This window comes from Salmo salar, chromosome ssa25 (assembly GCF_905237065.1).
Source record: "Salmo salar chromosome ssa25, Ssal_v3.1, whole genome shotgun sequence".
In the NCBI taxonomy this organism is placed as follows: domain Eukaryota; kingdom Metazoa; phylum Chordata; class Actinopteri; order Salmoniformes; family Salmonidae; genus Salmo; species Salmo salar.
Window position 1 is genome coordinate 37301131 of NC_059466.1, and position 13788 is coordinate 37314918.

General features: G+C 44.1%; 1 protein-coding gene across 2 annotated transcripts in view; it reads right to left on the reverse strand.

Moving 5' to 3' along the window:
* cmss1 (cms1 ribosomal small subunit homolog) overlaps positions 1-13788 on the reverse strand; it is an 83850-nt gene that overhangs the window by 997 nt on the left and 69065 nt on the right. For both annotated transcript variants that reach the window (XM_014174250.2, XM_014174251.2), the window contains 8 exons: positions 4241-4377; positions 4067-4141; positions 3802-3940; positions 1049-1108; positions 613-715; positions 440-500; positions 241-328; positions 11-99 (listed from right to left, as the gene is read on the reverse strand). In XM_014174250.2, coding sequence (XP_014029725.1) covers positions 11-99; positions 241-328; positions 440-500; positions 613-715; positions 1049-1108; positions 3802-3940; positions 4067-4141; positions 4241-4377 — 752 coding nt within the window. The remainder of the gene's footprint in view (positions 1-10; positions 100-240; positions 329-439; positions 501-612; positions 716-1048; positions 1109-3801; positions 3941-4066; positions 4142-4240; positions 4378-13788) is intronic.

The window sequence follows — 13788 nt, forward strand, 5'->3', positions numbered from 1 at the left end:
GTAGTCTCACCTCAGGAATGTCCACCATCCTGCGAAGCTTCTGGTCCCTCCAGTTCCAGTCCAGAACCAGGAAACGCAGGGGAGGCAGGGTCAGACCCTCTGGAAAAGGTCAGAGGTCAGATAGGGGTCAAATGGGGTTAAATCCCAGAAGGGGAGTGAATTAGTGCACACCTCCAGTTGAAGTTTAGGGGATCAGAATAAAGTCACAGTAAGTTAAGCCACACTAAGGACAAGCTGTACCTTTCTCAATGAGGGCGCTCAGTCTCCCTGGCGTCCCCACCCCGATGTGTGTCACCCCTGTCTGTAGGAGCTTCACCTGCTCCTCTACCTGGGGACAGAAAGACAAAGTACGGTCACACTTGGCTTTACTCACTCTCAGAATGGCTCATCTGTACACATTAGTATTCATAGGAATCTATTGCACAGTAGGGTCTGTTACCTTGATGTGCTTTGCAAACAGCTTCAGCACTTTGGCCTCTCCCTTGAAGGTGGTTAACTGTCTGGTGAAGATGTAAAAACAAGGGAGCATTATATTGAGCTGAGAAGTGCCATAATGTATACACAATAAAAGATGATAAATGGTAAAAGAGGGAGATGTGCGTTGTCACTCACTTGATGAGCTCGATGACTCTTAGCGCGGCGCTACAGACGATGAGCAGAACCACAGAACTCTTCTCTGTGTGCTGCTTCTGGACCTTAGCCCATTTGGGACAAACTGAGCGAAAAGAGAAAGGGAAAAACATATATTGTGATACAAGGGACGGATGTCAATAGTCTAAAGTGGCTTCCTCTCCTAATTTTCTCTATTACAGCAGTGCAGATGAAGGAGAGGTGATTAGGAGTGGAAGCTAACATCAGACTATTGAGTTAATACCCAAGGACACATCTAGGAACATGACAGAAGACTTAGAGCACATATGGGACAGCAGTCCTATTAGTGTAACATTAAGGTTAAAAAGGAGTAATGTATTGGTGAGAGGTATGTAATGTACATGTAAAATGTTATGTATTTAGGTATGTAAGGTGTGATGGTTTGGTTTGAACTCACTTTCTTTCAGGTAGGAGGAGAGGCTGTGTGTGAGGTCATTACTCCTCACGAAGCAGGAATCTGGGAGTGACCAATCAGAGAAGAAAGTCACATTAGGAAATTCAGAGAAAGTGAGAGAGAAAGAATGCGAGACAGAGAGACTAAAGGCGTCAGCATGCTTCAGTTCGGCTGGCACCTATCCAAACACAGCTAGGCAAACCGAACGAGTGTGCACGCATACTCCCATAAAAGGACAGCTTCAAAAACAAGAAAAAAAACATCAAGAGTACCGTTTGTCCACTTAGAGACATCGTAGCCAGTATACACTTCCTCAATAGTCAGAATGAATCTACGATAACTCAAGAAATCTGTCACTCATTTTGACGTTTTGCCGAGGATATCTTAATCACACAATTTTATATCGAACGAAGCGGTTTAGTGCAGTATTTCTTAAAACCTCTACAAGATCACCCCCCCCCCCCCTCCCCGCAGGACGGTTGAGCAAACGTGTGCTAATGTGATTAGCATGACGTTGTAAGTAACAAGAACATTTCCCAGGACCATAGACAGGTCTTATACGGGCAGAAAGCTTAAATTCTTGTTAATCTAACTGCACTGTCCAATTTACAGTAGCTATTACAGTGAAAAAATACCATGCTATTGTTTGAGGAGAGTGGACAACAACAAAAAACTTATCACGGCAACTGGTTTGATACATTCACCTTTGAAGGTAAATAATGTACTTACATTCAGTAATCTTGCTCTGATTTGTCATCCTGAGTGTCCCAGAGATAAAAATGTAGCTATTTAAAAAAAAAATAATAATAATTCTATTCAAATGTAGGAACTGGGTTCTACAGTTTGAACCCCTGCTGTGTCCCCCCCATCTAGATGTGTGCAGGTTAGTGTCTTTTCTGCAGGGAAGCTAATTATCCATCGTTTCTGACATTCCTGGGAGTGTGTAAACTTCAATTTTGTATTACCATATTATTGTTGTATGTTCTCTATGGTTATGTACTTGAAAATGTATCAGTTGACCAATTCGGCACATTTGGGCAGACTTGATACAACATTTGAACAGTAACACAATGGTTCATTGGATCAGTCTAAAACTTTGCACATACACTGCTGCAATCTAGTGGTCAAAATCTAAATTGTGCCTACACCCCTAAGATTACTTAACATTTCAAAGATGAAAAAAAAACATGTTTTTCTTTGTATTATCTTTTACCAGATATGTGTTATATTCTCCTAAATTAATTTCACATTTCCACAAACTTCAAAGTGTTTCCTTTCAAATGGGATCAAGAATATGCATATCCTTGCTTCAGGTCCTGAGCGTCAAGCAGTTAGATTGGGTATGTCATTTTAGGCGAAAATTTAAAAGGGTCCGATCCAGGTTAATGAAAAAATTTGCATGAAAATGAGTCGTCTCTCAGTGAATGACAACATATCTCTACTGTTGACCAATCACCGACGAAAGGACGTAGACTTCGGCTCGCCTGAGAAAACATTTTGTGTGCCCGAACTGACGAAAAAACCAAAAAGTCCAAAATGAAAAAAGTCCAAAACGAACAAAAACAAAGTTTTAAAAAAGTCCAAAACGAACAAAAACGTCACAAAATGTCATTATAATATACTGTATGAAAGACCTCTTCTGAAACATTTCGGCTGGGAAGCATGCAGGCGCCTTTAGACAGACAGACTGATGGTCCTTAAAGCTCAGACACACCAATGCTTGTCTGCCTACCGTACTTCGGTGCCTGCCTACCGGGTCAGGTGTCGGCAGTCAATCATTCACACAGCAAAGTCCTTTGAATTCGTCAGCCACTCAGTCTTGTTAAAATACTCCAATCCAGAAGGTGGCAGTAGTGTTTTTTACATTTTAGTCATTTAGCAGACTCTTTTCCAGAGCGACTAACAGGAGAAATTATGGTTACGTGTCTCGTTCAAGTGCACATCAACAGATTTTTCAGCTCAGGGTTTGAACTAACGACCTTTCGGTTATTGGCCCAACGAGCTTAACCGCTAGTTTGGCAATGCATATCCATGTGCATTGCTTATTGGTCTAGATTCCAAGCTATCTGTGCTAATGTTGCCATTTTGTAGAAAGCCTAGAAAGCCCTTGTTGATACTAGCCAGATGACCACAGCTTGATAACTACCTAGCAAGATGACGAAGAAACAATTGAATTCACTCTCCATAATCCCATACTGCCAGTGCCAGCTCATAGCCAAATGTTTAGCTAGCTAGCTAATGTTAGCTAAGAACACTGCACAAACTCGGCAGCTAACACAGGCAGCTGTTTCATGGAAACTATTGTGATTTAATTATAATGTCAATATTTGCTTGCTACAGTGGTTAGCTAGCTTGGAGGAAGTATTTAGTGTTGTGTGCATTGCGTCTGTGCACTTAGCTAGCTACCATTACATAGCCTACGGTACATTGCATATGAAGTGTGACTGGCTCATCCGTGGATGTACATAGAAAATGCCCTCTTTTTTCCTTTTTTGTTGTTGGCTCCCCCACGTGAGGGTTTGTGCTCTGATTGGCTCAAAGTAAAGTTGTTGGCCACTGGCGAATATTGCTACAAGTAGAATTGGCAGGTCCGTCACTACCGGGTCAGGACAGAGCAGGTACCGCTTTTGTTCTAGCAAGAGAAGGAATGGCCTCCCACTGTGATAAGTACCTATCGGCAGTGAGTACCTGTGTGTTTCATGCTTTAGACCTAACAGCAGACAGAGGTCAGGTGTGACAGTTGGAAGGTGACTCACCTTGTAGTTTGAGCTCCTCCAGCTCGATGACGGAGCGTTTGTCTTTGAAGTGTTCTAGAACCAGGCTCTGCAGGTCACCTGGAGAGCCCGATTTGGGTTCCGAGGTGGCGAGGACGTCTGTGATCGTCTTCTTCTTCTTCTGAATACACACAAAGCCACAATTCCCACGTTTAACTCCAATGCAATTGAATGTATGCACCTTTTAACTGCAGTTCCTCTTTGGTACAGCAGGTGTCTCTTCAATGCCCTCCATCCTCAATCTTACCTTTCTCTTTTTCTTGGGCTTTTTTTCTCCATCCTCTTTCTTCTCCTGAGCCATAAAACACTCAGTCTGTGATTTCTGTGTAGACAAATAGAATTGAGAGAAGCAGTACAATCGTAATCCAAACAAAACACATTGAAGTCAGAAGTGTAAAGTTTACAACAAACTATTACATACCAATGCAGTCTTCTTCTTAACCGGGACTGGGTTTTCTGTTACACTCTTCCTCTTCTTTCCTTTCTTCTCCTGTGGGGATGCTTGCTCTGTGGGCTGTTTCTCCGGTTCTTCACCCTCCTCCTCTCCCACGGGGGAATCTGAAAGAGCAAAGTGCAACTTCTAGTGTGACTTTGCTCAACCTCACTGGACAGGCATAGTTACAAGGTGCATTGTCACCAAGAGGAGTATACTTTGTCACCTTGGAAGCCAATGTTGTAACATACAGCCACACCAAATGCCTGGCTAGCTCTCATCCTCGCCTCTTACCCTAATGCTGTGAAGTCATGCCCAGGCCCCATGGGAACGGAAGACAGAAGAGAATGCCCGCCTGTAAATACCTCTGGTTTAATTTAAACAGGCAAACGCCACAATTCTACCTCTAAATCTGGACATTTCACAACACTGGCCCCACTGTATTCAGTATTCAGCCCCCCCCCCTCTTTTTCCACATTTTGTTACGTTACAGGCTTATTCTAAAATCAAGTATTTTTTTTTTTCATCAATCTACACAATGACAAAGCGAAGAGTTTTTTGGTTGTTTAAATTTTTGCAAAGGGCCTTGGTCAGGGAAGTGACCAAGAACCCGATGGTCACTCTGACAGAGCTCCAGAGTTCCTCTGTGGAGAACCTTCCAGAAGGACAACCAATCAGGCCTTTATGTTAGAGTGGCCAGATGGAAGACACTCCTCAGTAAAAGGCACATGACAGCCCACTTGGAATTTGCCAAAAGGCACATAAAGGCCTCTCAGACCATGAGAAACAAGATTCTCTGGTCTGATGAAACCAAGATTAAACTCTTTGGCCTGAATGCCAAGCCTCATGTGTGGAGGAAACCTGGCACAATCCCTACGGCAAAGCATGGTGGTGGCAGCATCATGCTGTGGGGATGTTTTTCAGCAGCAGGGACTGGAAGACTAGTCAGGATCAAGGGAAAGATGAACGGACCAAAGTACAGAGATACTTCATGAAAACCCGCTCCAGAGCGCTCAGGAACTCAGACTGGGGCGAAGGTTCACCTTCCAACAGGACAACGACCCTAAGCACACAGCCAAGACAACGCAGGAGTGGCTGAATGTCCTTGAGTGGCCCAGCCAGGGCCGGGACTTGAACCCGATCGAACATCTCTGGAGAAACCTGAAAATAGCTGTGCAGGGATGCTCCCCATCCAACCTGACAGAGATTGAAAGGAACTGCAGAGAAGGATGGGAGAAACTCCCCAAATACTGGTGTGCCACGCTTGTAGCGTCATAACCAAGAAGACTCAGGGCTGTAATCGCTGCCAAAGGTGCTTCAACAAAAGTACTGAGTAAAGGATTTGAATACTTATGTAAATGTAATATTTAAGTTTTTATAAATTTGTAAACATTTTAAAAACCTGTTTTTGCTTTGTCATTATAGGGTATTGATCAACACAAGTAGAGGTGTTTTCTAGACTGAATGTGTAGGCTGAATAGTTTATCAGTTGATAATATGGTTATAAGACTCCAACGCCTGATTCCCTCTTCATGTGTATACCACCAATAGTTCATTCTAATTCTCAAGGATTCATAAGCCTATAAGGTGTGTGTGTGTGTGTGATTCCCTCTTCATGTGTATACCACCAATAGTTCATTCTAATTCCCATGGATTCATAAGCCTATAAGGTGTGTGTGTGTGTGTGATTCCCTCTTCATGTGTATACCACCAATAGTTCATTCTAATTCCCATGGATTCATAAGCCTATAAGGTGTGTGTGTGTGTTCCCTTTTACCACCAATAGTTCATTCTAATTCCCATGGATTCATAAGCCTATAAGGTGTGTGTGTGTGTGATTCCCTCTTCATGTGTATACCACCAATAGTTCATTCTAATTCCCATGGATTCATAAGCCTATAAGGTGTGTGTGTGTGTGATTCCCTCTTCATGTGTATACCACCAATAGTTCATTCTAATTCCCATGGATTCATAAGCCTATAAGGTGCGGAGGTGATAACTCCTCCCTCTACAATACAGGTGACTGTGTGTCTGCCTCTGGGCCCTCTACAATACAGGTGACTGTGTGTCTGCCTCTGGGCCCTCTACAATACAGGTGACTGTGTGTCTGCCTCTGGGCCCTCTACAATACAGGTGACTGTGTCTGCATCTGGGCCCTCTACAATACAGGTGACTGTGTGTCTGCCTCTGGGCCCTCTACAATACAGGTGACTGTGTCTGCATCTGGGCCCTCTACAATACAGGTGACTGTGTCTGCCTCTGGGCCCTCTACAATACAGGTGACTGTGTCTGCATCTGGGCCCTCTACAATACAGGTGACTGTGTGTCTGCCTCTGGGCCCTCTACAATACAGGTGACTGTGTGTCTGCCTCTGGGCCCTCTACAATACAGGTGACTGTGTGTCTGCCTCTGGGCCCTCTACAATACAGGTGACTGTGTGTCTGCCTCTGGGCCCTCTACAATACAGGTGACTGTGTCTGCATCTGGGCCCACTACAATACAGGTGACTGTGTGTCTGCATCTGGGCCCACTACAATACAGATGACTGTGTGTCTGTATCTGGGCCCACTACAATACAGGTGACTGTGTGTCTGCATCTGGGCCCTCTACAATACAGGTGACTGTGTGTCTGCATCTGGGCCCTCTACAATACAGGTGACTGTGTGTCTGCCTCTGGGCCCTCTACAATACAGGTGACTGTGTGTCTGCATCTGGGCCCACTACAATACAGGTGACTGTGTGTCTGCCTCTGGGCCCTCTACAATACAGGTGACTGTGTCTGCCTCTGGGCCCTCTACAATACAGGTGACTGTGTGTCTGCCTCTGGGCCCTCTACAATACAGGTGACTGTGTCTGCATCTGGGCCCACTACAATACAGGTGACTGTGTCTGCATCTGGGCCCTCTACAATACAGGTGACTGTGTCTGCATCTGGGCCCACTACAATACAGGTGACTGTGTCTGCATCTGGACCCTTATAGAGGCCATGTCCGAATACCCATACTACATACTTAAACTGCACACTATTTACTCATTGTTGCATACCATTTAGCACATAGCGTTTAGTAAAAAGTATGCAGTACGCCACGGCAGCAACGCAATAGGGGCTCCTGATTGGCTGAGTAGGTGGGGTGGGGCCGAGTGAGGGTGGATTTTTCCAAATTCAACAGACATGCATGGCATTAATCAGCCTAATAATAGCTCATTTCCCATTAGATTCATTTCTCTAAACTCTGAATAGAATAGAAATTGAGTTATAGGCCTACTCAGGCTGGTTATAGGCAGACTATAACATTAGACCTATACTTTAGTAGCCCATATAGCCGCCGCTATCCGATTTAAAAAGGACTGAAGACAGAAACAGAATTTGGTTCCATTTCAACATATTAGTGAAACCAAAGTGCTGTAACATACACATGTAATCAAATAGTACACACACCAACACTTCAAAATGTTCAAATCAACAACACTATCGTACAGAAGAAAGTGGACAGCCGGATGAATCGCAAATTCAGAAGTGCTGGACAGCAACATAGTAAACCAAAGCACTGATCATTGGGAACGAGATCAGAATGACTGCTCAGGCTTAATCCATTCATTAAATAGGTAGCCACGCCTACAAAACTAAAACTATCCATATGTTCCAATCAAACGGCCTGATGAACATGACATCAACACAGCCATATCCTGAGTCCCCGGTGCCCACACATTCTGAAATCAAAAGATGGTTTAGTATTTAGTTTAAAAGCTCTGACGAAGGCCAAGAGAACAATAAACACTTTCCAGTCAGAAAACAGACACGCGTTGGGTAAACATTTTGTTGAAAGACTTTTGCTTTCAAAGACGTAGCATATGATGCAATACTCGTTATCATTTTAAAGGAGAACACAATCTACTTAGCCTACATTTCAACAGCACTGCAGAAGCTTTGGGTACCTTCCCAATTAAGAAGCCAAATTGTTTTGTTTGGCGGCTTGAATGGATTGTGGAAAAGTGTGCATCGAAATCTACCAGATGAAGAGCTGAAATAACATCCTGGCTTTTAAACCATAATCGATTCTCAAAATGTCACATACTATTAAAGATTCTATTTTCGCCCACCGTGGTGAAGGCACGACAGCAACTCTTCAACCTCAGGATGTGGCCTGTCCCAAAGGTCACTCATAGTGTTCTACAGGAGCCCAATTGAGAGCATATTGTCTGGCTGCATCACAGCCTGGTACACGTACTCCACCACCGTGGACCACAAGGCACTACAGAGGGTGGTATGCTTAGCCGAACCAATCATTGGGTGCACACTGCCTGCCCTCCAGGACACCGACAACACCAGGTGTCGCAGGAAGGCCAAGATCAGAGACCTCAGCAACCCGAGCCACAGCCTGTTCTCCCCGCTTCCATCACTAAGACGCGGGCAGTACAGGAGCATCATGACAAAAACTGGAAGACTGGCCAAGAGCTTCTACCCCCAGAACATCAGGCTGCTGAATATCCACTAGTCAGCTACCTACTCCCCTGTTCCCTTTTTTAGTGTCATTCACCTTTAACTGCATATCTGGTCCTTTAATGGTGCATCTAGTGATGGTTCTGTACTGCTGCTGCTCATGGCAAATAATAGATACAAATGATATACTTCTGCCAGGTAAGCCTACTTTGCAGTTAACATTTAATTGAGAAGGCTTGGGTGAAAAGAAATATTTGTGTTAGGATTGGCTTTTTAAGCCAATAGTGGCTAACCAGGGGTAGGATAATGTAAACGTTGCGTTGATTACATAGTAGCTGGGAGCTTGCTGTGTCTGATACTTGTGAGATTTGTTTATGACACTGTGATGGAACACATTGAAAATTGCATGTGCTTTCAGAATTATTTGGTGAGCTCCTCATGGGTGAACTATGGTAGCTCACCATCGACCTGTTGGAGACCTCTGATTTAGAGTAATTCAGTAGTATATATTTGAAGTAACACATGGGTGTCCACTGATCTTTTTAGTACACTTTGCAGGATGGTTGGATCATGCTCTGAGTGTCCAGCATAGCTGACAATGACGTGCATTAGCCAGACATGCAGCTCAAAATACTACAATGACAAACTGCACTCAACACACCGTCGACCAGTGTGTGTGAAGGTTAACAACTTTGTCCATATTGGTCACCCTGTTTTTTCCTCTCTGCCCCCATCTCGATCTGTCCCTCTTTCTCCCTCCATCACTTTTCAGTCAGTCCATCAGTCCAGGGGAGAGAGGGTAGGGGGTTTGTGGGTTTAGGCACTGGGAGGGGTCGTAGTTAGGGCTGTTGCGGTGACCGCGTTACCGTTACACCGGAGGTCACGAGTCACGAAAGCAGTCAAATTCCACGTGACCATTTAGTCATGGTAATTAGGCTTCTCCAAGCTCTGATGCTGCTGATGATCATTAGCAGTCTACCAAACTTGTTAACTGCTTGTTCTCAGCACTCTACTCGCTCTAATCACTCTGACATCAATCCAAATCTAATCAAAAATCTAATCAAACACTTCATGAGATCCCATGAGCTCATGTTGCGCAACATTTCTATAGGCTATGTAATTGCACGAGAAAAGAGTCATGACATCCACTAAAAAAGATGATTAGCTTTCTATAGGCTAGGCCTACTATATTTATTTCTCAACTTTCCTAATACTAAGCACATTAATTATATTTACAACAGGAATATAGTCTACCTGGCTGGCATGAAAATAAACCATGGGGAAAAGTGTCCTCTATTCGCTATTTAAGTTCATAGATAACCGGGGCAGCTGGGGAAAAAAAACGTTTTGATACAGGTGCATGAAAATGGTCCCTTCTAAATCAAAACAAATTTCACACATATATTATTTAGTATACAGTACCGGTCAAAAGTTTGGTCAAACCTACTCATTCAAGGGTTTTTCTTATTTTTTATTTTACTATTTTCTACATTGTAGAATAATAGTGAAGACATCACAACTATGAAATAACACATGGAATCACGTAGTAACCAAAAAAAGTGTTAAACAATCAAAATATATCATATACTTGAGATTCTTCAAAGTAGCCACCCTTTTCCTTAATGACAGCTTTGTACATTCTTGGCATTCTCTCAACCAGCTTCATGAGGAATGCTTTTCAAACCATCTTGAAGGAGTTCCCACATATGCTGAGCACTTGTTGGCTGCTTTTCCTTCACTCTGCAGTCCAGCTCATCCCAAACCATCTCAATTGGGTTGAGGTCAGGTGATTGTGGAGGCCAGGTCATCTGATGCAGCCCTCCGTCACTCTCCTTCTTGGTCAAATAGTCCTTATATAGCCTAGAGGTGTGTTGGGTCGTTGTCCTTTTGAAAAACAAATGAGTGGGACTAAGCGCAAACCAGATGGGATGGCGTATCCCTGCAGAATGCTGTGGTAGCCATGCTGGTTAAGTGTGCCTTGAATTCTTAACAAATTACTGACAGTGTCACCAGCAAAGCATCCCCACACCATCACACCTCCTCCTCCATGCTTCACGGTGGGAACCACACATGCGGAAATCATCCGTTCACCAACTCTGCGTCTCACAAAGACACGGCGGTTAGAACCAAAAATCTCAAATTTGGACTCGTCAGACCAAAAGACAGATTTCCACCTCTCTAATATCAATTGCTCGTGTTTCTTGGCCCAAGCAAGTCTCTTCTTATTATTGGTGTCCTTTAGTAGTGGTTTCTTTGCGACCATGAAGGCCTGATTCACGCAGTCTCCTCTGAACAGTTGATTTTGAGATGTGTCTGTTACTTGAACTCTGTGAAGCATTTATTTAGGCTGCAATCTGAGGTGCAGTTAACTCTAATGAACTCATCTTCTGCAGCAGAGGTAAATCTGGGTCTTCCTTTCCTGTGGCGGTCCTCATGAGAGCCAGTTTCATCATAGCGCTTGATGGTTTTTGCGACTGCACTTGAAGAAACTTTCAAAGTACTTGACATTTTCCGGATTAACTGACCTTCATGTCTTAAAGTAATGCTCACTGTGCTTATAATGTGTAGAAATAGACAACATTTTAAGCTAAACGTTCTGATACGACAGTTTTTTTGATGCTAGTGGTTGTATTAATTTGGGATCTATCGCATCTCTCAACTGTCCCAGACTATGTTTGGAATATTTATTTCTCGCACAGAATAGAATAGGTCGACTTTTGTACTATGGAGGATAGTAGATTGACATAGGCTAGTGGTTTTGCTGTTTGTTAGGCCTACTCATCTTGTTGGCTGACGAAAAGTAAATGTGGACAGTTCTTCGAATATCTTAAATATGCACCTCGGAATTGGATAAAGACGTGCGCAGTTGCATCCCCGATGTGTGTCGGTCTTCACTTGTAGCCTGTGAGAAAAACCCAATCACGTGATGGAGCACAGAGCACTCAGGGAGAAAGACAACGCCCACTGGCCGCAAAAGGCATGGATTTTTTTAGGGTGCATTACGGCCACACAAAGGGGATGCCTCCGTGAAATTCTAGACATTATCAAGTGCTTGTCAAATTGTGAATGAGTGACTGATGTAGTGTGTACAGCCTGCACAAAAAAAACTAAGCAGAGCTCATGCCTTTCAAGCAACTTTTTTCAAATCAGAGTCGCATCACGCAGCCTTACAATGTACTAAAATCAAAACATACAGCCCAACGTTTGTAGAACAACTGAAATTACATTAGTAACTCTAAATTAAGCATATAGGAATAGCTATCTTTGTTAACTGCTCAACAAAGAATAGCCACATGTGCGCACTCCCTCAAATAATTTGGAGAAAATATCCTTTCTATTTTATTCAGCTTTGTTCAATTGTGTTCTTCATAAAATAATGCCACAGAATTCTAAGAAAATCTTGTCTGCTAAATGAACTAGTGTAGTCCACAGCCATTTGGCATAGCCTAATCAGGACCTAACATTAGGACAATGCAGAATATGCTATTCTGTTCTTCTGAAATAGACATTTTCTTCACAACATGCTTCTTTAGACCTGTCTAAAATAAATAATGGATTTATTGTGAAGGTGTAGGCTATATTACATGGATTTATTATACTTTTAAAAATGTAGATCTTTCAACAGTCTGCATCATTGTGTGGAAGCCAGGAGATGCTAAACGTGTTTATGTTAATTAACGACCAATTACTGTGAGACCGACAGTTATTTGCTTGACAATCACCGGCTGAGTAAATTTCATGACCGCCACAGCCCTAATCGTAGCAGGAAAGAGGGTGTGTGTGTGTGTGTGTGTATGTGTGTGTGTGTGTGTGTGTGCGCGAGCATGTTACATTTAATTAGGGCCAACTCATTTCCGCATGGTAGGTCTGATCCTATCCACTCCTCCCTGGCCCCACCCCTTCACTCTATCCTTCTTTACAGTCATCTGTCAGGGCAATTGCTCCCTCTCTCCATCCGTCCACCCTCCCCATCCCATCTTTAAGGACAGACACACACATCCCCTTCTCTTTCCTTCTATCTGGACATCTTTGAGGAAATGTAACGACACAAAAGAGAGAAAAGAGAATAAAGGAGAAGACAAAACACGGACAAGAAGAGCGCATAAGAAGGGGGGAAAAGGAGGGGGATCACTTTATTGGATGACAGTGAAGGAGAAGGAGTACCAGACGGAGTAGCACAGCCAAGGCCTCACAGAATCACCTGTCTCGTACATCAGTCCTGCAGGTACGTCGGCCTGTCTATTAACTGGTCTGGCTGTTAACCCAGGTTGACAGACAGAAAGCCAGACTAGTTAAATGGTCTGTCTGAACACTGGCTTTGTAGACAGAGTTGCTCTCATAGTGGTTGGGCCGGTCTGTGGTTGCTCTGGGCCCGTCTGCGGTTGCTCTGGGCCGGTCTGTGGTTGCTCTGGGCCCGTCTGCGGTTGCTCTGGGCCGGTCTGCGGTTGCTCTGGGCCGGTCTGCGGTTGCTCTGGGCCGGTTTGGATAGAGCTCGCTTTAGCTGCGGTTTTATTCTCAGTTCTAAAACTTGTGATTGTCTGCTTCTCAAGTTTGACTGCCTTCATACTCCTAACACAGTCGATGTGTGAGGATCTGGGTGTGTGACTGAGCGTGTGAAACTGAAATGATGCCCTTTCTTCTGTCTGGTGCTGGGAAACAGGCTGGTGCTGGGCAACAGGCTGGTGCTGGGAAACAAGCTGGTGCTGGGAAACAAGCTGGTGCTGGGAAACAAGCTGGTGCTGGGAAACAGGCTGGTGCTGGGAAACAGGCTGGTGCTGGGAAACAGGCTGGTGCTGGGAAACAAGCTGGTGCTGGGAAACAGGCTGGTGCTGGGAAACAGGCTGGTGCTGGGAAACAGGCTGGTGCTGGGAAACAAGCTGGTGCTGGGAAACAGGCTGGTGCTGGGAAACAGGCTGGTGCTGGGAAACAAGGACTGACTCACCAAACACCAGTCCCTGGTTGACTTTGAACAACCCAGACTATTTGTGCGCCAAGGGAATGTAGGATAAATGATGAACCACGAACTGTATGTCTAATGAGTGCAGAGAGACAAACCCAAACTCTAATCTCTTTAAGCCACAAAGACCCCCCTGAC